At 35.1% G+C, this 27,888-nt stretch overlaps 3 protein-coding genes and 1 non-coding gene across 8 annotated transcripts; 2 read left to right on the top strand and 2 right to left on the bottom strand.

Annotated features, from left to right (window-relative positions):
* Window positions 1-7: 7 nt before the first annotated feature.
* LOC149734917 (uncharacterized) lies at window positions 8-9,250 on the bottom strand. The gene is made up of 13 exons (XM_089879505.1): window positions 9,076-9,250; window positions 8,883-9,017; window positions 8,450-8,626; window positions 8,041-8,287; window positions 7,669-7,854; window positions 7,223-7,371; window positions 6,423-6,557; window positions 2,993-3,126; window positions 2,764-2,884; window positions 1,860-1,976; window positions 1,408-1,515; window positions 939-1,094; window positions 8-301 (listed from the first exon to the last, which is right to left on the bottom strand). Exons 1-13 carry the CDS (start codon window positions 9,158-9,160, stop codon window positions 141-143), a joined length of 1,911 nt encoding a protein of 636 aa, XP_089735631.1. The 5' UTR covers window positions 9,161-9,250; the 3' UTR covers window positions 8-140.
* On the top strand, window positions 3,382-7,576 carry LOC149734918 (uncharacterized). 2 transcript variants are annotated; one of them, XR_016385148.1, is made up of 10 exons: window positions 3,382-3,599; window positions 3,762-3,911; window positions 4,235-4,284; window positions 4,463-4,582; window positions 4,744-4,867; window positions 5,141-5,229; window positions 5,540-5,692; window positions 5,959-6,063; window positions 7,239-7,373; window positions 7,429-7,576. XR_016385148.1 is itself a non-coding variant. In XM_089879523.1 (8 exons), exons 1-8 carry the CDS (start codon window positions 3,530-3,532, stop codon window positions 6,037-6,039), a joined length of 837 nt encoding a protein of 278 aa, XP_089735649.1. In that variant the 5' UTR covers window positions 3,382-3,529; the 3' UTR covers window positions 6,040-6,168. The 2 variants fall into 2 exon arrangements, 1 of the variants encoding a protein (XP_089735649.1); XM_089879523.1 differs by lacking the exons at window positions 7,239-7,373; window positions 7,429-7,576 and having other exon boundaries at window positions 5,959-6,168.
* Trnan-guu (transfer RNA asparagine (anticodon GUU)) lies at window positions 6,731-6,804 on the bottom strand. Its single transcript has one exon. It is a non-coding gene; the product is annotated as a tRNA-Asn (tRNA).
* Window positions 8,500-27,721, top strand: LOC149734920 (uncharacterized). Of its 4 annotated transcripts, none has more exons than XM_089879494.1 (38): window positions 8,500-8,640; window positions 11,662-11,854; window positions 11,957-12,052; window positions 12,412-12,560; window positions 12,915-13,044; window positions 13,338-13,513; window positions 13,826-13,943; window positions 15,633-15,708; window positions 15,977-16,028; window positions 16,200-16,290; window positions 16,642-16,807; window positions 17,000-17,107; window positions 17,223-17,468; window positions 17,765-17,882; window positions 18,184-18,300; window positions 18,601-18,710; window positions 18,866-18,982; window positions 19,210-19,264; window positions 19,440-19,566; window positions 19,916-20,010; window positions 20,304-20,403; window positions 20,713-20,825; window positions 20,997-21,128; window positions 21,283-21,355; window positions 21,479-21,651; window positions 21,913-22,000; window positions 22,339-22,446; window positions 22,593-22,733; window positions 22,868-22,971; window positions 23,316-23,454; window positions 23,540-23,698; window positions 23,916-24,131; window positions 24,373-24,573; window positions 24,956-25,179; window positions 25,447-25,625; window positions 25,933-26,028; window positions 26,196-26,396; window positions 26,659-27,721. In XM_089879494.1, the coding sequence occupies exons 2-38, from the start codon at window positions 11,684-11,686 to the stop codon at window positions 26,907-26,909; spliced, it is 5,016 nt and encodes a 1,671-aa protein (XP_089735620.1). In that variant the 5' UTR covers window positions 8,500-8,640; window positions 11,662-11,683; the 3' UTR covers window positions 26,910-27,721. The 4 variants fall into 4 exon arrangements, with proteins under 4 accessions (XP_089735620.1, XP_089735623.1, XP_089735622.1 ...); XM_089879497.1 differs by having other exon boundaries at window positions 21,003-21,128; XM_089879496.1 differs by having other exon boundaries at window positions 18,604-18,710.
* The last annotated feature ends 167 nt before the right edge of the window (window positions 27,722-27,888 follow it).

Consider the following 27,888-nt stretch of genomic DNA (forward strand, 5'->3'; position numbering starts at 1 on the left):
TCAGAGAATATTTCGCGATTATTTATTCAGTTTCAAACGACGATTACACAACATATAAGCATAACGTCTGGCATAAGTATTTTTTATGTTCGTCGGTTCCAAGACGCCATTTGATTTAATGACGTCGTAGAATAATGACGTCACCACACCATTCTGCCTGGACCGAGGTGTTCCAGTCTGGTCTTGCTTTTTTGGTTCCAGTAATACCATCCACCTATACCAGCGGCCACAACAACCAGAATACCGACTAATACACCAGCTACTACGACGAGGGACATACCGTTAGCTGGCAGATGGACACCTGTTGAAAAAGGGTGCTTTTCAAATATATATAACATAAAATTTTCAAATACAGTAACGAAGATCGAGTTTATTATAAAACAGCGAAGAGGAGGAAATTAGCAGCAAACGACCGTCGTTACAACTTAGTTGGATAAAGGTTTAGCGAAAATAGAAACACTTAACCGGTAGTGATGTATAGAAAAACTGTTTTTGATAAAGACAAGATGGTATGTTATCATCATTTGCTAAGTATAAATACTGTAGGGCAGGCGTACTCACTTGAATTATATTCAATTACAGTTGTGTAATTTAAGTGCAGGCCGTATTTCGAATGACATTTGCTGAATGTGCGTTTCTCGCAATAGGTTTATGTCTATATTGCATTTATTACGCACTTGCACGCATTAGTTACGAATTTATTGTTGGTTTAAAAACATGCAGTACTTGCATGCTCCCGGTACGGGTTAAATATTATCTTTATTTCCTAACGCCAAAGTAACAGGCAATGTCTTGCCTATATTAGTCTCAGATCCGATGGCTTGTTACGCTGTAGGACCTCACCCACGTAAAACACATACGTGACATTTTCTATCATTAAGAATTATATATTAACCCCATACTAATGAGAATGAACATATTCGTAATAACTTTCTTACAATCGGATTGACTTTTTGAGCCCTCAGAGTTGGTTTTTGAACCTTGAACACACGGCGTGCAGAAATTTTGTCCTTCTTTATCTTGGTAGTGATGTTTAGGGCAAAGTTGACACGCCGTATATTCTTCGTGGAAGAACGTTCCAATTTTGCACAGAGCTGGAGAGGCATACAGTAATTATACACGGGTGTTAAGAAATTTTCCACGACAATTGGAGAAGTGGTTAGCGCGCATGCCTCTAGTCCAGAACTTAAACAAGTTCGATGCTGCTACCAATGTGGGCAATTGCTCCAACACAGTGGTCCTTTATGAGTTGGTTAATATGGCAGCCATATGTTACAGTAAAAGGTTTTGAATAATAAAAATACGCACATATTTTTACCACTGTTAACGCATCAGCAGTGCTTATATTTTGAGGCTTAATTAGTAAGTGTAATATTACCATTTGACATGCATTAAGGTTATATTTACTTTCACAGTATCTTCCTTCGTAACCAGCATTGCACTTGCATTCATAGGTTCTAAGCTTATCCACGCATTCTCCATTGACGCACTTGTGCCCTTGGCAATCGTCGCTGTCTGCGTTTAAAACAAGAAATTAGTAAATCGACTTGTAATATAGGTAGATAATTCGTGTAGTTTAAATGATCATGTCAGTCATGGAGGTACTTTTCAGTTATATAGTCGAGTAAGGAACATGCCTTTGTAAGGTTATAGTTACAGAGGGGAAGAGCTTATACGTTTTGTGTCGTTTTATTAAATGAGAATGTATTTTATTTATTCTTAAGTGGCGGAACAGCGGCAACCGCTATAGCACGGGTGTTCCGTTTCATTCACCTGTGTCCGCTTATACGAATTACCACGTATGTAACTTTGTGGTTGAAAATTTTTAATGCAAAAATTAATTACATAATAACTCGTACCGATTTCACATCTGTCACCTTCGTACCCACTTTCACAATGACAACGGAAACTTGCAGGGCCAGTGTCAGTGCATTCGCCACCGTTTAGACAAGGCTCTTCCAAACACTCGTCGTAATCTAAGGTATAAAAGATAGGAAAAATTATTTTTCACTACTTTTGTAGGCCTACGGTTTACAAAAACTGTTAAATAGACTTTGGATGGAAAAGAATAAACAAAAGTTTGAATGATTGAATGTAACTTATTTATCTCTACGTGGCGGAGCAACGACAGTCGTTAAAACACGGGGTTCTGTTTCATACACCTCGCGCCCGCCTGCGAGTTACCGCGTAAAAAGGCATGTGTAGCGGTTGAGGGTGCTCCGAGCACAAATATTTAATATATATAATTATCTAAATTTAACTTAATGCATAAAGATTGAATTTTGCGTTGTGTAACTTTAACAGCTGGCCAGCTGGCATAATGTGTATGCGCCTGAATTGTTTCCTGTAACCCATGTATAACAATGCTTCTTTATATACAATGCTGGGAGACTTTGCCCTGTGACAGTGCTGAGAGACTTTGCCTTGCTGTATAATGTGTATAATGTTTTCTCGTGTATAACGCTTCCTCTCGCCTTGGGAGTTCTCGCCTTTGAGTTATCTCCTTTATAAGCCCTGCCCTGTACTGTACAGCTAGGCAGTGTGAGCCTGGACCAGCCAGTTGGAGGCCGGAGAGTATCGTGACGTCGTTGTTGTTTTGTCGTTGTAACCCGAACTGTTTTGTTGAATAAACTGAGTTTTGAACCTGGACATGTTATGGAGTCGGACTGTGGGCTAACGTCTTATCACTTGACGCCCACACATGCATCCAAACGAAATAAAATGAAATAAATTTACATGTTTTAAAGATAAAAAATAACTTACCAGTTTCGCAGTTAACGCCCCCTGTCCCGTTAATGCATTTGCATTCATAAGCGAACACTTTATCATTGCAGGTACCACCGTGTTGGCATGGGTTGGACTCGCATTCGTCGATAGAGTCAACCTGAATAAAAGAACCGACTTTATGGGCAGCATTCTATTATATATATATATAGCCTTTCTAAGGTTCAATGTCTAATTAAAATGTTTCAGTGAGATTTATTCCACGTACCTGGCAACTGCTTCCAGTAAAAGGAGGTTTGCATCGACCTGATGCGCACTGTCCGTCTGTTCCATCGCATGGTTCGTCATTGAAGCAATTACATTGGTTTATACAGTTCTCCCCCCATGTTCCAGGCTCACAAGCTAAAAGAAATTAGCATTTTAAATTACAATTTGTGTAGGCCTACTAGCCTATGTGCATAACTCCAAATGACACCCACAAAATTACATACGTGGTAACTTGTAAGAAGACAGTAGGTATATGAATATAAACCCGTGTTATAACTACTTTCGTTCCCCGCCATACGAGGATAAGACAAACTTTAGTCCCCTAACTTTAAAACCAAAAATTTCCTACCGTGTATCTGTTATAAGTGTTCCAATGACGTCATTTTACCGGGAAAATTGATTTCGCGCGAGTGCCACATTTTTATGTTAAAAAATTTACAGCAGCGAAAAGAGCGTTTAATTGTTGACCCTTTCTTAAAAGATAATACTTTAGCAATACATTTTGTTCTGTATTTTGTACTGAGTATAAATTCCTAAAATGGCTGACGCAAAAATCGAAACTACAACCGTAACAGAAGAAGCGAAAGAAATAAAAACTGCTGTCGTTGGTATGACGTTTTTAACTTAAGCTATCTTTGCAGTTTAGGTTTATAAAGCATTTATTTTATGTGTGATTCATTATTTTTTGCGTCTTTTAAGTTTACAAAACAAACAATTGACTGAAGATCTCTTTTCCTACTTTTAAAAATTATTTTTTAACGTTTTGACAGAAAATGAGGTGAAAACTGCTCTTCAGGAAGAAGAAAAGAACACAGAGACAGAATCTTCTGCTGACAAAGTGGAAGAGAAAACTGCTGCTCCGGAGGTTGAGGATCAAGATGAGGAAGAGCAAGAGGAGAGTGATGAAGAGGAAGAAGAAGGTTTGTGTTTGATGATATTATAAACCATTATGCAGTTGTTTTATACTGGATTGTTGATTTTTTTATTTTATGTGGGTAAAGTCGTACCACGCCATGGGTCCTACGATTTAGGCCACAATTGGCCCATTGTGGGTTTAGTAGCCCCACTTTCTTTTACTGACGTTATTTTTCATTTTGCTGCTTTAAGTTCCTATTTTTCCTTTGCGTTTTGCAGCTAATTTCCATTTCTTTGTTATTTTAATTGTTATGATCTTTTTTAAGAGATAAATAAAGTTTTATAAAATGCTCCAAAAGTCTAAAATACTTTAATATTTTTAATACAGAGGAAATTGTACTTGATGAACCTTCAGACACAGAAAACTATGAATTATCGGTAAGAAAAAAATGTTATTTTTAAGTTTGGTTATCATACACCTAAACACATATGGTGTACTCATACACCTTGTGCTCACTGTTGAGTTATAACATGAATGTCTTCTTATATACCAGTCATACACACATAGTGCATTTATATAAAACAAGGTAAAAAATGATATTTTTCCACCATCCAGGACACAGAGTTGGATGAAGATCATGATGATGAAGTATCAAGTGGGGAAGAAGAAGGAGGGATCAGAGTGGAAGAGTCGGTCTCCTACAACGTCAAGTTTTATAAACTTCGATTTAAGGATGTAAGTTTAGTCAATTTTTTTGTGCAGGATTGGATTTCTGGTTCTGGTGTTTTGGGTAGTCTGTTTGGTGTTTTTCAATGTTGCCATGAGTGTTTTTAACTTCAATCTTACAGTGTTGCCATGAATATTTTCTCAACAAAAAAAAACACTTTTATTTTCAGGTTGAAGACAAACAGAGGGAACACTTAAAGTCATTACAAAATGAAGAAGACTCACAAGAAAGCGCAAACTCTGACACTGAAGCCGATAACAAAGAAAATGTGGAGCAGAAAGAAGACACCGATGGTATGATCTTTTTCTATGTGGGTCAGGTCCTGCAATATGACATGCCATGGTACCTAAGATTGTAACCAGAATTTGTCCACAAGAGTAGCATTAGTATCGTGCTGCAGGGCCTCACTCATAGAATAGAATGCGTATTATAGTGTACAATGCTGGGGTAATAGGCCAACTGTGGGTAAAATCTCCGATACCATGGCATGCCTTGCTTATGGAATAGACCCATATGGAATAGAATCATCCTTATGAATAATACCTAATTATTTTTTTAACCTACAGAGGCACAAGCACCTAAGTTCTCCGATTACCGAGCTGTGTTCGACCAAGACATGGACGATTATAAGTCGGAAGAAGATGATGATTTTAACGTAAGAGAACAATTCTTACCTTTCAATTTCAAATAACAGTTAGTAAGGGTGAAGTTAACAATGTTAACTTACAGTGAGAGCAATGATGTAAAAAATACCTATTTTCAATTTAGCCGGCATTGGTTTTTTAAACTACCGACAGGCTAGCATGTGAATCTAGGAATTATTTACTTTGCTGACTGCGTAAAAGTTGGTTTTATATTACTGTATGTTGATTATGTCACCCACAAAGAATAGAATCAGATAATTTACTCGTTGTCAAGATTATTTTAAGCATTTTTTCCTAACTTTAACACTTTTTCCATCGCAGCCAATTTATTGCGGGGAAACATTGTCTGACGTTGAATATAAGACTGAGGATGAACGAGACACCGAAAGTGAACCAGAGGTGGAAGAGATGGATGCCGTGCATCGGAAGACCGGGGAGGCTCTTCGCTGCCTCAGGATCGTGGAGAAGTTAGAGGTAAGATGTGTAGACCTTATGCTTGTTGTCTAGTTGTAATTTGGGTGGATTGGCATATGCCAGTGACACGTAGTGATTTGATATACCTCATGCTCACTGTTAAGTTATAACATGGGTGTCTTTTACACCAAAACAAAACACATGGTGTGTCTATACACCGCATGATCACTGTCAAGTTATAGCATCGTCTTATACCCCCAACACACAATGATTTCTCTTTACCCCATGCTCACTGTCAAGTGACACATGCACCACACTTTTGACAGGTTCCCCCTGACTGTGGCATGGAAGCAGCAGCAGTCAGCTCGCCAGTGGACATAGCGGAAAGCCCCATGGAATGCGCCTAACTTAACTATCACCTTCACAATTATGTACCAATTCCTGTTCTTTTTGTTCTTTCTTTTCTTACACCTTTATGTGCCTGATTACTTTGTGAAAGCGAACTGTTGTACACTAAATTTTTTGTTACTTTAGAATTTTGTGGTGTAACTGTTAGGATAGTATGTGAAGGTTTTTAATGAAGTTTCTCAAATGATAGAAGTAAAGTTAGACGCTGCTACCATTACCAACGTGGCGTTTAGCAGTTTGTACCCCCAAAGTTACATACTTGGTAACTCGTAAGCGGCACGAGATGTGTATGAAACCAAACACCCATGTTATAACCACTGTCGTTACCCACTTTATCCAACAACGTTTGATGTTAAAAGTACCATATGTAATCTAAACTTACGCGTCTGGCACGACGATCCTTTCCAACCCCTCCCACAACCCATAGTACAGCTCCCTGTAAATCTATTACACAGATCCGGGCGTTTACAATGGCATTCTTGCAGGCAATCAGCGCCATACTTCCCGTTTACGCAGCCTGGATTAAAATGGTTGAAAGTTAAACATGCGGCAAGTCTTTTTCGGCCAATTTTTAGATAAAGCTTAAATTGAAATATTTTTAAGTGTTCGGTAAAGTAATCGGAGAGACAAACAAAATTTATTATTAGATTGACAAGTATTTTTAAAATTGTTTTTCGTGGTTAAAAGTTGCGTCCCTGGGTGGGCTCGAACCACCAACCTTTCGGTTAACAGCCGAACGCGCTAACCGATTGCGCCACAGAGACGGCTGTCAAATATTAATTACTATCTACAACTGCTTCTTGAGCAGATTACTTCCCCTGTAGGTACAAAGCCGGAAATACGTGATTGTGTTATACTCATATTGTCAGACGTGTCCACTAAACGACGCTATAATGTGTGTTTATATTGTAATGACATCGCTAATAATGTGACCGTGTATGTTCTTGGCCAATAGACACTTATCGAAAACTGCTCCAACCCAGTGGTTGTTAATAGGTTTCTAAATATCAGCCATACATTAAACAAATATTAAATAATCACCTATAAAGTTACATACGTGGTGAACGCCTATAAAGCGGCATAAAGTGTATGAACAGAACACCCGTCGCGTACAATAACGAACGTCGTTGGCCCACCACGTTAGAATAAATAAGTTGCATTTATCCATTTAAAGTTTCTTACCGTTATTACATTCCAGACCACTGAATCCTGCAGCGCATGAGCATCCATATGGATCGGGCAAACAGAAATGACGACCTGAACATTCTTCAGCGTCATCTCCGTGGTTTGAACCGCCTTCTTTACAATGAAATTGACATTTATCTCCAAACCTGTATGTAAGTGAATGAATGTAACTTATCTAGTGGTGAAACAACGATAATCTGCAGGTCGCAACCGTCGACTGAAGAATGCCAGCGGTCTCCAGTGACGGGCAACGTGTTGTTCCAAAACACCGCCTACCACAAGCATTATCTCTGTCTTATACACGTGCTCCTTACGAGTTACCGTATATGCAACAAAGTTAATTATTTTAAAGTCACTTCGACTTTGCGGCGGGTAATAGTTAATTAAAATAATCAGTAATTATTTCTAAAGATTAGGTTTAGTTTTCAGATGTATTTACGCACCTATTGCCGCCGCATCCATTTTCGCAATTCTCTCCATTGAAACCTGGCGGGCAAACACACTCTCCTGTCACGTGGTCACAAGCTCCACCGTTCACGCATGAGCAGTCACGCTCACAATCAGGAGGGTCCCATTTTCCGTGCGGGCACTCGCGAACTATTAGTCGCATTATGCCTTGATCCAACGGCCTTGAAATGAATGTCGCTTTTATTAACAAGCGGTGTATATGAGCATAAGCTGCAGTAAAAGTATATGCTGCATAAATACAGTACAGGGTGGGGGAAGATAGGACATGTTTTGACTATTTATCGTCCCATTCATTAACGTAGCAATATAAAGCGGGTATGTTGAAAATAGTTTTTAAATAAAGTTACCAGTATTCGTTTAAATCAGCTGAAGAATCTTGTGGCGGTTTATAGCATTCATAAATCCCCGCGTCTCGTGACGTCACACGACGTATGGTTTTCTTAAGCTTTTGATTGGACGCGCCGATCACGTGACCACTGAACCGCCATATCACGTCAATAGTTGGGTCGAAGGATTTAAAAACTAACTCCACGTTTTCGTCCCCCCTATTTACCGTCTGAGTAAACTTTTCTGGCCAAATTTCTCCGCTGGTGCCTGTATTTTAGAAATAACTGTTAAAAGCATGTGGATTCTACAGTATATAGGTATAGATACAGGTTCATTAATTAAAACTATGAGGAGGGAATTAGCAGCAGAACGATAGTCTTTAACATTGCGCTTATAAAGATAAAACAGCTCAACAAAACGTGTATTTACCTATTTTAATAGCTGTCACTTTGGTTAGGATATTCGTGTCCGGGTCTTTTGCTTGGCATGAGAAAACTCCGGTCCTATGCAAGCCAGCATCAGCAAACATACTTAGACGTTTTCCTGGCCATTCTTCTGGGGATATAGGGCCGACCATTGTCATAGAGGACATGCGTGTTCCGGATCCTGTATTATAAAAAGTAAGAGTATTACAATATTCCTATAATATACATAGTAGGTTAGGCGTTTGGGTAAAATGGTTTTCATTGTCTTATACCGTCCCATTTGGTAGAAAATAAAGATTTTTTGCAGAGTTGTGTAAGCGTATCTTTAGAACTATAAAAGAGCGTTGTTAATTGTTAATAAAACTATTAGGAAATATGGGATAATATCGGCTAGCGCGTTATCTATATTATATGCCATGTTTTGGTATTAGACCAACCAGTGTCTTGTTCTCTACTGAAGGCAGAATGCGACAACTCCACGTTATCAGTGACGCACTTGAGGTATGACGTCACATCGTTTCGCACCAGTGCGTTTTCGTTCACCACGGTTAGACCAATCGTTGCGCCGTATACTGTAAACGCAAAATTGAATTTAAAATACAAAAAAACGTATATAAAAATCATTTTTACCTGTCACATACTTTTGTAAATATGTTATATAAATTAAAATTATTAAAAACCGACGACGAAGCAATAATCTGGCTTTGCCATACATTTTAGTTTCTGTTCTAACTTTTCATATTGCTTTTAGTTCAACCACTTATCGAAAATAACAATTTCGTTGAGAACTGGCGTAACAAATATTCAAGTGCCATTGAGAATTATAATTTGTGACGCAGTGAATTAATGAGTGACTCATGGCTTACGTGACGCTGAGGGGTAAAATGGACCAAGAGCAGAAATGACCAAACTAATTTGTAAAAATGACTGACATAAACGGGATTTGAACCCACTCCTCGAATGAATAATGCGTCCTAAACGCAGGTCTTAGATCACTTGGCCATTTTGTTATAACTGCGAATTAAATTGACAGATAGGTTTCCCAATCAAATTGAAATGTTTAAAATGTTCTAAAAATTTCATCTGTCTTTACTCACACCTTTAAATTGTAAAACTTTACATCGCGTTATGAAAAATACGCTATTTACTGTTCGTTAACGTTAACATATGTGGCTATTTTTTGTAAAAATGCGATAAAAAAATACAATATCATTACCCCTTAAAAAGCCGAATAAGTTGCAAATATTAGCTCTCTGTTATTCATGCGTAACGGTAACAAACGGCAACCAATCAAAACGCGAGTAACTAACGGCGCTAACCGAAATGTGTAAACATTAGAATAAAGACAGTTTTAGGCAAATTTTACGCAAAAAAAACTCATTTTAAAGTTGATTTTAAGGTAAATTGTAGGTGTTTCAGTAATTTTTTAGATATATGAGTAATGACAAATGTTCTAATTAAAAGTTGAATCGTTTAGCGTGTGTGTTCCGAAAATTGCAATACATAAATTGCATTGTATGTTTCCCAATGTGAATATGCAGAGAGCTTCAGTTATGCCATATTTAGTTGCAATACTGCTGCAGCTCATGTAGATCTAACAATTTAATACTGAGCTGCAAATGTATGTAAATTATTCTGAGTTACATTACATATGTGATATACCACGGCCTACTAGAGATACGGCCTGATAATTCACATTTTACGTTTGAAATTAGAAGGCCTATTGTACGTCACAAACACCATTATTTTCAATTGTTACGTCATGTATTTTGCTTAAAAAAGGTAGCAGTAATGGGAAAAACGCATTGAAAAACATACGAATTTAGCAATGAGGTCAATTATTTACACAAGTATAGCTACATATGCAGCGTTAGAAGCGACCAAACAGCATAATAATTATATAAGTAAAGACTTGTAAACATAATAAAGGCGTAAACAAAGTTTACAGCACCAAAACGGAATTAAACAAGAAAGTAATAAAGCTTTCATTGAAAAACTCTTAAACCAATGCTGCTTGTGAGGGCATGGTTATCCTCAAAAGGAATTGGATGTTTGATTTGGCAAACCATATAAGTGTCCAACCAACCAGCAAATAACGTTAAATCATTCACCTAATCATCATTTATATAAAAATGGCCGAATCAAGTGGATTTGAATAGAATCTTGTTTTTGGATTGACCACTGTCCACCAAAGCATGTATTGAAAAGTTAAACTACAAAAGTTGGGGTTTCCAGAATACATGGTTGTAAGCAAATTGGCTTTAACGGAATAGTTGGAACTAAGGGTTTTTTGCTTTTCATGCTTTACCAAGTGAGCTTCATAATCATTCTCGTAAATTCCACCGTGTAGAACAAGCTGCCAGTCTGCCGTATATAAGCAACTTTGCCGTCAAGTCCGTTTGTCCAGGAGCCAAAAAACGAAGGTTTCTTCGGACAGGACTGATAACAAGACCAATTTAAACATGCAGCGCACTTGTAGACCATGGTAAACTGTAGTTCAATGTATATAATATAATTTGAATGAACTGTATCAGTACCAAGTAAGTTCAGACCCGCAAGTGGTTCACGTTAAAAATAAAACATCTATACATAGACACAAATAATCATTGAACCTGCAAACCAAACGACGATTACTAAAACTATCTTGTTTACTAACTCAATGTGCGCTAGTTTAGTTTAGACACAATCACTGTGGTTTAGAAACAAATGTTGTTTCAGTAGCGAAATGGATATAGAGAGCTATACTGAATATACTGTCTCGTAATTTTCTTCTACTGAGTGCGAACGGGACTACGTAATCTGTTCTAACCTAAAAGACTACCTGTAGGTTATCTTACAGTTAATTTTAAACACTTTATTAATACAAAACAATCCTAATACTCTCTTTGCGACTAGTATACACCTTCTTTTTTAAATGAATATTCAAAATAAACTGTATACTATGCTGATATGTTTACACCCAAACAATGGATAACAATGGGATAATAATGATGGCTGTGACGTATAATAGGCCTTCTAATTTCAAACGTAAAATGTGAATTATCAGGCCGTATCTCTAGTAGGCCGTGGATATACAAAAAATAATACAATATGTGGTAATTCTTAAGCAGGCATTATGTGTATGAAACAGAACACCCATGTTATAACGATGGTGGTTGCCCTGGCACACCAGGATAAATAAGCTACATTCATTCAATAATTTGTTTATTATCTCAGGAGTTTAGAAACACATTACGAAATGCCCGAGACAGGGGTGTTGAATCTTACTGGAACCCAGTTAACACAGACTGAATTACATGCTCGACTAAGCACATGTGATGACAAAGATTCCATTCATACTCTTATTATTGATGACTGCTTCATTAGAAAAATCGAAAATTATGGTTTTGGACAAGAAACTCTAATACAGGTGTTTAATCTATTGTATTTGATAGTTCTAACATTTAAACTCTATATGTATAAACATTTCGTTTTGTAAAAAAGTTTTTCTAAATTGTTGTTTTTATTCCAGTTTTCTCTTGCACAAAATCAGCTTACAAGAACATTTGGAATTCAACAGTTTTTAAAAATCCGAGTTTTAAATTTGAGCAGCAATCTTCTTATACAGGTGATTATACAAATAGTAACATTTAGTTTTGTGCTTATTGCATGAAAATTAAAAAAGCCTAAAGCTAGAACAGGACACCAGTGTTTTAAAGATTGTCGTTGCTCCCCCAAGCAAGGATAAAACCCAGAGGTTATGGGTTCAAAGCTTGTCGCTGTTACCATTGTGGTCGCATGTGTCCTTGGGCAATTGGTCCAACCCATGTGGTAACTTGTAAGTTGGCACGAGATGTACGAAAGAGAACACTCGTGTTATAACGAGTACCTTCATGAGGATAAATAAGTCACATTTATAAGATTTATTCACATGTCAAGTCTAATGTATTTATTATACAACGTTTTATTTACAAATTTACATTACAGCTTGACGATATTGACCAACTTCCCTACTTAGAATGGTTTAGTGTTGCAGGCAACCAGCTACGTAATGTGGATATTGTAAACAAATGTTTCAAACTCGTTCACTTAGATGTATCTGACAACCAACTTACTAATCTACCAAAAATACACTCGTAAGTTGCGTTGGTGATTAATGATTACTATTAATTGCAGGGGTTTAAATTAGCAGCAAAAAGCTATGGCAATTTCTTACAAATAGGGTATAGGAATAGGCCTATAGGGTCTGTTTTATTGAAGACTAAACAGTAGGTAAGGCTCAGTATCTTAATAAAAATGTCTGGTGTTGAATTGGAATGATAAAAGATAAATGATACCCTAAACTTTGCTAAAAAGTTATTTGTTTTAACTTTAAAAATCTAAAATGAAGCAATAATGTAAAATCGAACCTTAAAAAAACATAACACTGCTAAAAAAATATATTTTAACGCAGTATTGATCTAAAAATGAAACAAAATCTTCATTTTCAGAGTAACATCTCTTCAGACTCTTCTTCTTCATCAAAACTTGATCCGGGATTTAAAATCAACATCCGAGTATCTTCCATCGAACATAGAAATCTTATCGCTTGCTAATAACGAGATATCTGATCTAAATATGGCAAGTTTCTTTTCAGGATGTATATTTTTGTATACATTTATCTACATTTAAACATATATTATCTATTTTCATTTTAAATTTCTATTGTAATATTCTTTTTTCTTTTTCTGTTGTTAAGGTTCACAAGGTTTGACAACTTAACAAGTATGAGTGTAACTGTAACTGCATTTCAGCCATGTCACCCCAGATTTTGTGCAAAATACTTCAACCATTTTCCATTACCCATTTGTTTCTTTTATAACCCATCTAGGCATACAATATTTTCTCCATTTAACTGAAATCTTTCCAACTAGATTGAGTATCTATCCACACTGCATAAATTGGACCAGCTTTCATTATCTAAAAACCCATGTGTGAGCCAAGACCTCTCAGAACTTAATCTTCCTGCAATTAATTGTCGGCCATTTGTGCTCAACTGGTGTCATAAGCTTACTATACTGAATGGTATATCTGTTTCTGAAAGAGAAAGGTAGATATCTTGTGATATGTATTTATGGTTACTAGTTAAATTGCCATTAAAATGAGTCAGCTCTGGGCTCTGGCCTGAGTCTTAGATGCTATGGTGTGTTATGCTGTAGGACTTCACTCATATAGAGTTGTTATAAACATATACTATAATATGTGTCTGGTGTATAACATAAGAAGACATATGTTATAACTTGACAGTAAGCGTAAGGTGTATGAATACACCATGCGTGTCTTGTGTATGAGAAGACACCCATGTTATAACTCGACAGTGAGCATGAGGTGTACATAACTTATATACAAACCTCTTACACAGGATAAAAGGGGAATGGCTATTAAGCCAAGGTTATGGCAGATCCTTTGCAGTTGGTCAACATATTGAACTTATAACATATTTATCTACTGTATGTCCTCACAACAAGCAAGATAATATGGTAAGTTAGATTTTTGTGGAAAATTTGTAAAAAGTTTATAATATTTTCTATTTTTAAGTTAAAATGAACTTGTTTTTAAAGAGCATTTGTTTTTATTGTCAACTGTTTTTGTAGTTTTCAATGAGAATATGTTTTATTAGATAACATAAATTAAAATATATTGGTATGAAAGAATTACTAAATCATTTATAAATATAATAATATAAAGAATATGAAAAGCTGTTTTAATAAATAGGAAATATCTTTATAATATCTTTGGTAGCACATTCTTTATATTAAAAAATTACCAAATCATTCCCTTTATAAACAGTACATGTACATCTGCCATATTATATTTCCCAAACTAGCGTCAAGAATTCTTTCTTCTCATATTAAATTTCAATATCAAAGTATTTTCTTTGTTATTTGACTTTAAATAAAAGATTGTTGTATTGGTATTTGCTACATACACACAATCCTGTCTTTAGCTATGCTTTGTACATTGTGAATTTTATGTGGACTGTAAATAGATTGAAATTAAAATGTAAGTATATATATTTAAGTGCTCAAAAGAGCCAAGTGTTTCTATATTATTAAATTAGCTTGACCTAGTTATAATATATTTCTTAAACAATGTATACATATCTTTTAATTAAAATAGATTATGTAGAATTAAAATATTGCCCAGGGACTAAGTAATATATATAATATAGGTATTTGTATATATAATATCAAATATCTTGTGTTTATTGATTTTTGAATTAGTTTTTTATTATTTTTTTTTCTTGAAATAAAGTCCTACCTGTACTGTATCCAGTTTTATACATAAGTCAATAGAAATAGTATATTTGTATCTTTAGTTTCGATAGACTCAACAAATATACAAATAGTTTGTATTGTTCGTAAGCACCTCTTCACTTTTGAGTTAGTTTGTATACAGAATATAAAGATATCATTTTTCAACAGCACTTATAAATGGCGCGCCTGTTTAAAATAATAGATGCTGTATTGACGGATATATTAACATTCGAAATTTCTAGTTAGCAGTTTACTAGTTTAGTGTAGTGTTTAAAGGCTAGAATTTATGGTTTAAATATGGCTAGTACAAAATTATAAATAATATATATAAATAAGTTTAAAAGATTTTTCCTAGAAGGTTATACTGTAATGTAAATGCATGCACTATTAGTTTATTTGCTTTGAAACAGCTAGAATAGTAGCCTACATTGTAAAATAGTACAGCTATGCGCTATGGGAACAGTGTAATAAATAATTAATACATAAAGTAATGACTTTCTTATCTTATAGTGGAATTAATATAAAGGGCAAACTTATGCTGTAAAATATGTATTGTCCAAGTATTATACAAACCAGACTGAAAGCTATTTCTTTGTTTATTGACACCATAGAACAAATGGAAAAGGTTTGAATTGTAATCATATGCATAGGCGCCAAACCTGGGGTGGCAGGGTGGGCGGGATTACCCTGGAATTTTCTGCACTGCATTAATAAATAAACTGTTTGGCAAAATTTGCCGACCCTGTGTTTTAAAGTTTGGTGCCTATTGTTATGGGTTACTATTTATTTTTTATTATTTGCCATTAAATAAACTAGATAAAATTACTTATTTTAAAAAATAATTGGTTATATGATACTGTAACGTTTTTGACAAAATGACGTTTTATTTTTGGTGTTTCCTTTTATTTTTAGGTCGATAATGAAGACATGAAACTTGACAAGATATTAGAACTGAAACACCAACTCCACCAAAATCGTGGCAACACTGGTAAATATACTAATGGAAACACCAACATAATATGAGTATCTTGGAAATAATTGTTCGTCTGTTGAGTATAGCCACCATGCTTATTTCTTTAAATTAAATGTAAATATGTGAACGTATTTTAACAAGTGTCGTTTTGGGGATATATCCTGTCCTTTCAATTGACTGTTCTTTAACTTTTGTTACCTTAATTGAAGCGAAATTAAAAGTTATTATTATTTATAAGTTGCCTGAATTTTAAAAATGGTTTAAACGTATAATTTCTTTCCAGATCAAACGAGCAGCCCTTCAAAGCCAAAAAGCCCATCAAAAACCACAGAAAGGTACATAAAATAAAAGATATAGCCTAGCCTATGACCGGTAACAGCTTTTTTGTTACAATCGTTAGTTTTATTGCACCATCTGTAATAAATTCCGCGAACCTGACAGCTGACACTGATCTGGTGCTCATATAGTTGAACGATTCATGTGTAAAGCATTATGACGTCATACAGGCCATTACCGTCACCTGGTAAACGAGTTTCGGAACACGAAAAACAGAAGCGTATTCACGCGTGGTTGGGAGATCAAAGTACTGAAGTATTGGTGAGTCAGTCGGAATTAAATATGTAATCTTGTCCGGCGCCGTGGAAGTGGTTAGAGTACCTGCCTCTAACCCAGAGGTAACGGGTCCAAGGCTTGTCGCTGCTACCATTGTGGGCGTATGTGTCCTTGGGCAAGACACTTAACGGAAATTGCTCCGACCCAGTGGTCATTAATGGGTTGTCTAAATTATCAGCCATACATAAAAAAAAATGAAAAAAATGCCCCCAAAATAATTACCCACAAAGTACCATCCATTGTAACTTGTTGGCCTTGGATGTATAAAATCCGTGTTATAACGACCGTTGTTTTCTAGCCACACAAGGATATTTATTCTTTTTATATTTTTCTCAGCTTCCAAAACCTACTCCCTCTCTCCCCCCACCAAGTGCTGGTAAACTACCAGCCCCCGAGCTTCCACATTTTACATTGGATGATAAACGAACCACACGAGGGCATAGCCAGGATGAGAGCGACACTTGCCATAATCTCTTAGCTTCGGAGTCTGAATTTATTTCAGGTAGTTTTGTTTTTTTTAGCGAAATTGGTGTGTCTGCTGCTTAGATTTTGGTAAAATTATATGATTGATTTAATTTATTTATATTTCAGGGATTTTTTTATAATTTTATAACTGTAATTTTTTATTTAAGCGAGCTAACTTGTGTGGGTATTTGTTATGGCAAAAAATCTAGTATTTTTTCGAATACTTTAGGCGACGAGCTTCCATTAGAAAGCGATTCACCTCGGAAAGCAGTGAGACCTCGTATGGCCACTTCTCCACAACGCAAATCTAAAATGGAATCTGCAAGCCCGAAAAAAGGTAAAAAATTAGTTTATTATTTTTGTAAATGTGTGTCTTATACTTTTTCTTTGTATTTTAATAAGACTTTTTGTTTTCAGTTTAACAAATTAACAAAATTATGTTTTTTTTGTAGCCAACGTGCCTTACTCAGCATACGACTCTCTCGGCATGATTCAGCAATTATATGACTCCCCCATTATGACATCACAACCCCACGATACAAACGAAAGATGGGCGTACCCTGCACATAGTAACTTCCCTAACGATGAAACCATGACAACCATTGTTCCAAAACTCGCTCTAGCGGAACGTTCGCCCCCATTACCACAAGAAATAGACTCAGCGCAGTCATTGACTGTTAACCCATCGTTAAGTGCAGGTAAATTTCATAAAATGTAAAAAATGATTTTGTTTTAAAAAATATTAAATTGTACCAGAAACATTTTTAATGTTTTGTTTGTTATATAATTTTTTTTTCTCCGTTTTCAAGGCTTGACGCTACTATTGCTGGCGTATGTGTCCTTGGACAAGACACTTTACAGAAAATTTTGATGATGCCTCCCTGTATGGCAGATAAAACGTCATTTCTTTAGAAAACGAACATTCATTTCCACGTATCATACAAAAAATAAGAAGCCTACTTTTTCTCGTATATAAACCTTTTTCTAACACTAGGTGGCAACCTGGTGCCAGAGGAGCTTCGTTATTACACAGAAGATGATACTTCATTATCAATGTCGAAATACGAGGAATACGAAATGAGACCTATTAAACCACTTAACACTGAGTTAAGGTAGAGGTGCTTTTGTATGTTTTCTATAAAAATAACTACTTTGCTTTTTTGTTTAATCACTTTCAACGTTCTATAGAGTTTACATATGTGTAGGACTTATTATTCTTCTATGGACAGTAAGCATGAGGTGTATGAATACACCACGTGTGTCTGGTGTATAATAATACACTCATATTATAACTTGACAGTGAGCATGAGGTGTATGAATATGTCATATTTATCTTGTATAAAAACCATCTATATTACAACTCTACATAGGCATAAGCTGTATAAGCAGAAGTAAATAGAGATTGTCTTTCAGGTTGGAATTGTTCGGCCCATCATCACATAACAACACATCGTCTAAGCCACGACCTTTACCATTGAAGAAAAACACGGGTTCAACATCAAGACATTCGGTTACTAAACTAAGGACAAGGTTATATGGTTGTAACAATAAGTTCGTGTTTATATGGATGATTGAGGGTATGACTGCTTTTGAATGGGATAGTTTTAATGTAATGAATAAATGCAAGTTACTTACCCTTGTGTAACGGGCAATGGTAGTCGTTATATACAGTGTTTTATTTGATACACCTCATGCCTGCTTACGAGTTACCACATTTTGTGTTTTGTTGTTTCTTATGTGTAAAGACTTGACATTGAGCATGAGGTGTATAAATACATGAAACATAATAAAAATATTTTATTTTTTTTCATAATTCTTACAATATTTTAGCAGCGGAAAAGAAAATACTCCAGCAGTAACGAGAAGTTCCAAAAAACAAAGCAACGTTTCAACAAAGAAAACTGTTTCCTCCCCTGTCAAGCGAGAAACCCTGAGTCGTGGTAAATATGATAAAAGTCATGTTTTTCGAAAATTATTATTTTGTGTAATTTTGTTTAAATTTTTGTTATTGTGGAATATTTTTGTTTGAATTTTTTTTTTTTTTTTTTTGTACTTTATGTTTTTTGTTGTAACAACAAATATAATTGATTTCCAGTTTCAAAAGTTTCAATGTCACCCCGTCGTAAGCGTCAACAACAACAACAAACAACATCAACAATGAGAGAAAATTCAACAAAAAGTTCAACAAAGAGAAAGAAAACAGAAATACCTGGTAAGAGTTTGAATAAAACATTTCTTAAAAAAACTTGCCTAAAGTTTTTATTTATGAATTTTTAATGATTTATGTTTTCTATATGGGTGAGCATTCTAGTGGGCCCTGGAATTTAGCACACAGTTGATCCATTACTGTAGTATTTAACTTAATATGTACAGTTTTTACACGAAATGACTAAACCATAATGTGAATTTTAAATTTTATGAACACTTTTTTTTTAACAGTTTCACGGATCCCTGTCTCACACGATCATGAAGAAATAGACACTCATAGTTGCAGGTGATTATTAACTGTATTTTTAAAATAAAAAATGTGTAATAACCGTCAAAATGTGTTCAGGCAAAAACCTTTTTAAAATATATATAAACTTAACAACACCAAGAACAAAAATCACTTCATAAAGTTTAACAAATTCAAAAAAAATTGTTTTTTATTCAAATATAAAAATTCTTAGGTCTTACACTGTATGTCGGCACCCCACCACTAGAGGCGATATGGAGCAAGAATCGACCAATCAGCTTGCTTCGACATTTACCATGCCCAATGACATGCGGCACGTGGCAGCGGCAACTAAAATTCAGGTAATGTTACAACTTCTATTGAGAATTTGAGATTAATGGTTTCTATATGGGTAAGGTATTGGTTGAGGACCTAGGATTTAGGCCAGAGTTGGCCCATTACCCCACCAATTTATAATATGCACATTCCATTCATACGGATGAGGTCCTGTAGTGTGACATACCATGGGACATAAAATTTAGGTCAGATTTGGCCCATTACCCTTACACCCAGGCTATCAATATACTTTGGCTCTGAATGTTGTATAGACACTTAACAGCAGGTTAAAGCTTATATATAAGTATGAATATAACTTAAATATTCTTGTGTGGTAGTACAATGACATTAGTAAAAACCTTTTTTTTTTCACAGGCACTATGGAGAGGTTATATGGCTCGCTGGAAAAATCCGAAAGTTCTTGAAATTCGACAAGAAATGAGAGCTAGAAGATCAGAACAATACATAAGGTGATACAATGTGTATTGCATGTAATAATAAATGATGTAATGATAAATGAGAAAATTAAAATGTGTAATATAGTAGGGTGGGGAGAGATGGGACACTTTTTCATTCTGTTTTCTCGTCCTATTTGGTAGTAAACAAAGAACATTCAAGGAATTATAAAGCAGTATCCTCATGACTCCCATAGACCATTGTTAATTGTTAAAAACGATACATGTTATGTAGATAATACATCGTATTTCCTATCCTATATGTATACAGTGACCTAACCATTAATATATATCTCTTCAATCTATAGCTTGCTCTGCCATGAACTGCAAACCATGAAAGAAAAACAAGAATCGGAGCGCAAGATGAGGGAATTGCAAACTGAAGCTATAAGATTTATGTGGACTCAAGTAAGTATTTGATTTGTTTTATTAAAGTAACAAATAGAGATGTGTCTTCAAACTAAATTGTGTTGTAAACTAATGCAATGCTCTTATGTGTGTGTATGTGTAATCTATTCTATGTGCGTGAGGTTCTACAGCGTGCCATGCCATGGGTCTCTGATATACTCTGATTGTTTGTCAAACACTTGCTGTTTTAGTTGCAAAACTGAGATGGTGAGATATATATTGTCAGTTGTTCCAAAAAGTTGCTGTGAAATGTCACCCCAGCCACCCCTACAAAAGTGCAGTCCTTTCAGTGTTGCCACTTTTTCCTAGATTCGTCAATTGCAACAAAATCGACCTGGCAACACTGGTGTTGGGAACAATGACTCATCAGATGATAATCAAAACTTTGCTGACTCGTCGAAACGGAGGTCACCTGATCAAGTGTTAGTGTATTTCTTGTAATTGTTTTATAAGATTGCTATTTTTTATTTGTTTTTTTTATGTAGAACATGTAGAACTTTTGTGTACATTTATTACGGATTTTTTTATATTTTCATAAATATCTTTATTCTTTTAGTTTTAAACTTTGATTTTAATAAATTTATGATATTTAGAAACAGGAAATCAAGACAGAGTCGTTCAAGTTCAAAATCACCTTGCAGAAATTCTAGTGTTTCCCCATCAAAACAAAGCACAAGAACTAAACGTGCAACACTGGATGGACCTAATAGTCCCAACAAAAAAGGGTAAGGTTTAAACTTTGTTATTAGGCCACACCATGGGACCTGATTTAGGCCAGAGATGGCACATTACCCCCCTTTTATTTAATATGTTTGTCAAACTTCTATATTACCTAAAACACAAAAACACTTAGTCATGTTTTTTTGCTTTATCATGCAGTCGTCATGCATTCGAATGCGATTCAATTGTCAGCACAATTTGCGATGATGACACAGCAGATGAGTCAGCAAAAGTAAGTTACAAATTATTTTGAATAAACTATTTAATATATAAGTTTTTGAAAGACATATATATATTATAAATATGCTTTTTTTAAATTTTGCTAATTTTATAAAAAAAATTCTATGTTTCGCAGAAAAAAGCTGACGTCTCTTGGAAAGATGACCCCGATCATGGGGTTTTCCCTTGTTTAACCCCACAAACAACCCTCCAAACGCCCCCTGAGAATCCAAGCGACCTCAAGAAAAAGGAAACACGAGCAGAAGACACAGATGAGGGACATGGTTCACTGACTACAGACATGGATGGGTGATTTTATTGTTTACAATTTTTCGAGAAAAAAATTAGCTTATTTTTCACTCTTTCACCTTTTTTCTCTGCTAAATCAGTTTTTTTTCTCCCATGATATTATGTTGCCTAAACTCTAATTACATAATCAGAGTGGTTCTTATCAAGGACCCAAGATTTAGGCCACAGTTGGCCCATTACCCCAAGACCCAGGGTGTTAAAACCATTTATATTCGTTTAGTGTTTATGATTTTGGTTGCAGTTTTTTGTTTTATAATTCAGCACCCAGGCAGATACAAGCGCTTTAAACACCAAGCAAGCGGATGAAAATATTATTCTTAAGTCGACTGTGGAGCAACTACAGGCACAGGTGTGTTGGTACTAACTTAGGACTATATCTATACAAAATATGTGCAAAGTTAAGCAGTAATCTAAATTTGTATATCTAAATGTGCAAACATTCTATATATAGTAAAGTGGGGGGATATGGGACACCTTTATCTTATAATGTCCAAATATCCTGATCATGTTTTAAACAATTAACAACGGTCTATTGGAGGCATTAAGATACAGTTTCATGATTCTTTGGATGCTCTTAGTTAAAAAATAGGCTGAGAAAATAGAGTTAGAAGGTGTCCCTTTTTCCCCAATCTTCTGTATGTAAAATTATAAATAATCAAATCTTATAAATGTTTTTAAATGCAACAGGTTGTACAACTACAAGAAGCATTATTGAGTTTTTCTGATCGTTTAATCAACAACGAAAACAACAACAACGCAGACAACACTAAAGTAGAAACAACCATGGAAGAACAGGTAAAAAAATTACACAAAGAAAATTACAAAATACAATTCAAACAAAAAAAAATTATAAATATTTTTGTGTTAAACATTTTTTGGGTAAAAGTCAAATTTTTACTAAAAATGACATTTTTTTATTTTCATAAACATTTTTTTTGTAGTTTTCTGATGATAGTTCTGAAAACCTACAAACCACTGTTGAAACTGAGTGCTTGGTTACTGAGGGGACTTCCCCTAAACCAGGAATATACGAAGGGGAGATTTTAAGTGCCAGGGACAGCATGCCAAAAATGTCACTTCTGGTAAGTTTTTGTTACAATTTCAAGTTTTTTTTTTGTTATTTCGTCGCAATTTTGAGTATATTTATAAATTTAAAACAAAAACTGAATCCTGGTATTCTTAACACTCAAAAATAAGACATATTTTGCGTTTTCAGGAGATTTTATTGGCTGTTGATTCTGCATTAACAGAGAAAGAGCTTTGGTCCTTATGTGAACAAGCTGTACTCGCTTTAAATACAAGGAAGAACAACCCAGTTAGGTGTGTACCATAGTACCATGTATAATTGTAACTTATTTATCCTCGCATGGCTGAAAAACAACTGTCGTTATAACACGAGTGTCCTGTTTCATACACCTCTTGCTCGCTTATGGGTTAAAACACACATATATATGTATATATATGTAACTTTGTGGGTGATTGTTTGTCTATTTTCCGCTTCTAGCTCTTCCTTATTGCTTCCTTATATATCTTACAGTTCTCATTTCCCAACCATTTAAGGCTGGTACTAACTCTATTAACCTGTTCCAACTGGTTTAAAGCAGTATAAACCATTTCTAGCCAACTGCAACAGTAATATAACATTTCTATGTTCCATTATCCAGGTACATCTCATTAGAAACCACATTCCTACGGAAAGATGGTCTGGTCTCATTTTCTGAGGACAGCGCTGATGTCACTGCAGTGGATAGTATCTATCTAGCACCAGAACTTTCAGAACCAGACACCAAAGCAACAATCAAAGTACAAAATTTAAAAAAATATCAATTTTATTCACTTTTTTTCTGTTTTATTATAGCATTCTTTTTTAATTTTTTTTTTTTTTTAGTCCTCGATTTTTGGGTTGTCAGTCTCCTTATGGTCAGCAGCAGATTACAAAATGTCGGACGATCAGGCACCTTGTTTATCGGAACAATTTGAATCATTACTCGTCGCAATGTCAAGTGATGACTCGGCAAAAAGAGCTGATTTACCCGATGTTATAAAGGTATTGCTAATTTTTTTACTTTTTAAAATTTTTTTTCTTTTTGTATAATTTTTTTCGTGTTTATAAACAGTTTAAAAGCATAAACAATCACTTTGAAATAAACTTTTTTTGATCATGTTTTTTTTTAGATTTTTAAGATATATATATATTTTTATAATTTTTATTCCTTTTATTTTATTAATTTTCATTTTTCAATCCTTATGACATCACAATGTAGATGTGTGAGGCATTCCACTCCAGCGCACATTGCAACTCGCTCGAAGTTTGTTCCTCATTGTGCGCTGAAGCACGAGATGTACGACACGGATCGAAACGTAAGATCAACTCCCAGATGCTCCTCCATGTCCTCCAGGAGGAGGAGCAAAAAGTGAGGAGCAGTTTTAGGAGCAACGTGGTTCCTGAGATCAACACTTGGAGTTTTGTTTTAAAACCGGTAAAATTTTACGATTTTTCTGTAGTTTATGTGTGGAAAAATGTAAGTTTGCTATTATTTTTATATTTTAATTTGTCTTTCTTTTTATACTGCAGCATTTTTTCTGTGTTTTTTTTCCATTTTTGTTCATGATTTTTAGAACTTTCAGTCAAAATTAATAAAACATTAAAGATTTATTGGAAAAATTATGATAAAACCCAAAAATCATAAAACCGTTTGTATATTATATAAAAAATCGCAGGCATCAGAAAGATCCTTATCCCCGAAGAAAGAAGTTGACCCCACACCCCATGAAGAACTTATGAGAAGCATTCAAGAGGGCAAGAAGCTACGTACGAGCCCTAAACCAAAGATATTTAGCATACGTGAGATATTCGAACACGATCCGGAACAATTAAGGAAACTGAACATCTTGCCTGGACAAAGGAAGAGAAATATTAAAGTGAGAGAATTTTTAGTAACTTTGCTATGTTTTTTTCTCTTTATTTTGAATATTTTATTTTATTTGTTTTTTTTATTGTAAAGTCTGTTAGGGGTTTGAGGCTCGACGCTGTTATCATTGTATTGTAGGAGAATGTGGCCTTTGGTCAATACATTTTACTGCGATTGCTCCAACCCAGTGGTCGCTTATTGGTTGTGTCATATTGACCGTCCGCGCCCTGCTATGTGAAGATGTATAAGTTACATTCAATCACCCACAAAGTTACATACATGGTAACTTGTAAGCGGGCACAGAGTGTATTAAACAAAAAATACATATAATAAGGATTGTCTTACCCTGCAACACAGAAACTTAACTTAAATTTGTTCATCTGGTATTACAGGCAATGCAAATGGCATTGCGTCGCCAACAACCCCGTGACCCCACCTCACCCCCAAGAAGCGGGGTTGCTACAGCGCCTCGAGCTCTTAGAGCTGAAATCCGGGATTCCCCCTCACCCCGTGCTGACACACCCGAGAATTGCAGCGTGGTTTTAAGGTGGTTTCCATCGAAAATCTTCGACAAACATGGGGTGGAAATGGACAACGACAAAATTTTGGGATATCGGTAAAAAATTTTTTAATTTTTTACATCTTTTTTGATGCATTTTATGTAAAATTCTTGTTTTCGGTACTTTAATGAAGTTGATTCTTTCAAAGCAAAATTGGAATTATGCTATTTCCTATTTTATTACTTTTTAAATCCTTGCAAAATCTGCAAAAAAAAAAAACTATTTAAATATTATTAAAAATTGTTTGAAAATTCTTTGTTCTAGCAAATAGGTACATATTTGACTATTTTTTGCCAAAAATTGAAACATTTTCTCCGTTTTAGCATCTATGTAAACGGTCAACCAAAGGGCATGGTAGCTGGTAGCAAGTCCAGGGCTTTGTTGGATGGATTGAGACGTGCATGCGAATACAGGATTCAAGTACGTGCTGTGTCAGCACTCGGAGAATCTGAACCTTCTAATACAGTGATTGCTTATATCACTAAGTCTGGGAATGGTACAGGTAATTTTAGTAGTGTAATTTAAGCCTGGGATGTAGACTTATTGGGGTAAGGTTATTTTATTCTATGAGCTTGAGACACACCTAAGACCTGGGGTGTAGGCTTGTTGGTCCCAGTCTATTCTATTCTATGAGGGTGAGGTCTTCAGTGAGGCACACCTAAGACCCTGGATGTAGGCTTATTGGTCCCAGTGCATTCTATTCTATGAGGGTGAGGTCTTCAGTGAGGCACACCTGAGACCTGTGGTGTAGGCTTATTGGTCCCAGTCCAGTTACAATATTCACCAACTTAAAGCTATTTATATTTTAGAAACACCATCGCCAAAGAAACCAGAAAAAGTCCAAACTGATACCATGTTAGCATCACCAAAATTATCACCACCCAAAAACCCAACAACTCAAAAAGGTAAAACAGTTTATTTTGTTCAACTTTTTGACTGGTTTGGTAAATTAAACTTTGAAAAAAAAATAAAATTAATTAGAACTAAGAAAGGAGTAAAAAATAACTTGTTTTATAAAATTATTCCTTAATTTTTTTGCTTTAAAAATCCCAAAATTCATAATTTTCAATAGAAATGAAAAGTGTTGCCGTTCCAAAACCTCCCCTGACCATTGGTGCTGTGTTCCCTTCAAACCAGGCAACACTGGAAGCATCAAAGCTGCATACATCAAAAACTTTAATACCACCAGCTGAACCAGCTCTTTCTACATCTGGAGATAGTTGGACAACTGCTACCTCTCCTGGTAGAACTGGAGACGTTAGCGCTAGAAAAGGTAAGTTTTAATTGGTTCTAGGCTCATTGGGGCAAGGCTGTTCTATTCTATGGGGCGAGGTCTTCAGTGAGGCGCACCTGAGACCTGGGATGTAGGCTTATTGGTCCTACGCTGTTTTATTTTATTTGGGTAAGGTCCTATGGGTGTGGCACGCTCAAATCGTTCCATTTAAGTATAGTTTACCTGGCAGCAACAGTGTTTCAGTCATTTCATATCATGCCCATAAGTACAGTTACATTATTTTATAATTTCAAAACTTCAGCCCCAAAAGCAGTTACTTCTGGTGAAGATATAGTAGAGCGTGTTTTACGACGATACGGTATTCAAAAAGCCTCGACACTCCCCCCTTTACCACGACAACAGAGTACTATAGCTCCATCTGATGGCCAAACTGGGGATGGAGACTCTTGGGCCACCATGCAGGCAGATTCTTCGTCAAATGCAAGTGGGGAAAATATCACTCCGAGGTCCAAAGCACTTCTTGATCAGCTAAAAGATGAGTTGCTACAGTGAGATTACAAATGGGCCAATTATGGGAAAAAGCCTTCTATTTTGGGGCCAAATATGGCGGCAAAAGGTTTAATTTTTTGGCAAATTATGGCAGAAAAGGCTTTAAGTTTTTACTTACAATGCCTTTGAGTATATTTTGACTCCAACTCTTTTAATAAAACTATTTTTATATTCTTTTTGGCCTACTGGTATCAAAATGTAAAATTTTGTTCCAATGTTTCCTCTGCTGTTCTAGTTCTTGCTAAATGGCAGATGAAACGTTAAAATAAAGTTAGGTTTTTTCACAGAGGAGCTAAAAAATACCATTATGCGTGGCAGCAGAGGTATAATTGGAATTTTTTGGGTTTTTGATGGTAAAACTTTGAAGCTAGCCACATAAACATGACAAAGCTAATTCAAAATGATTAAGAAATTCATGAAAGTAAAGACGTCCACTATTGTAGCCATAAAACTATTGTCTTCATTTTTTTGAGTAGTTTTACTTATAAATTATATTTTTCTTCACATTTTAAATGCTGAAATATTTTTTTGCCGGTGCACAAAATAATTACATTTTTTGGCGTTTAAATTTGCATTTATCCATTTTCGATTAAAACAACTTTTGCTAGTATGCCACTTACAGTATAAAAAAAAGTTAAATGGTATTTATTTTCCTTTAAATACATCCGTTTTCTTGCACATCCTATATCTACTAACACATGGTTTTCAGTTTAACTAACTTTTGTCATTTCATCCTTAATTTTGTTTTTTCGTAGAAATTTAGGCTTTTTCGAAAAAAGGAAAACATTTTGCTATTTTGTTTCGCCCACACTGTATTCTGTTTTTAAAATATATTTTCAATGCTAGATATATTATAAAAAAAACACATTTTAAAACACTTTTTAGATGTAATTGTTTAAAAATGTTGTACCTAGTTGTTCAAAGCAGTCAACTCTTAAAAAAAAGTTAAAAAAAAAACATTTTTTAAAATATATTTTGGTTG

The sequence above is a fragment of the Ciona robusta genome, chromosome 6 (genome assembly GCF_009617815.1).
Source record: "Ciona robusta chromosome 6, ASM961781v2".
In the NCBI taxonomy this organism is placed as follows: domain Eukaryota; kingdom Metazoa; phylum Chordata; class Ascidiacea; order Phlebobranchia; family Cionidae; genus Ciona; species Ciona robusta.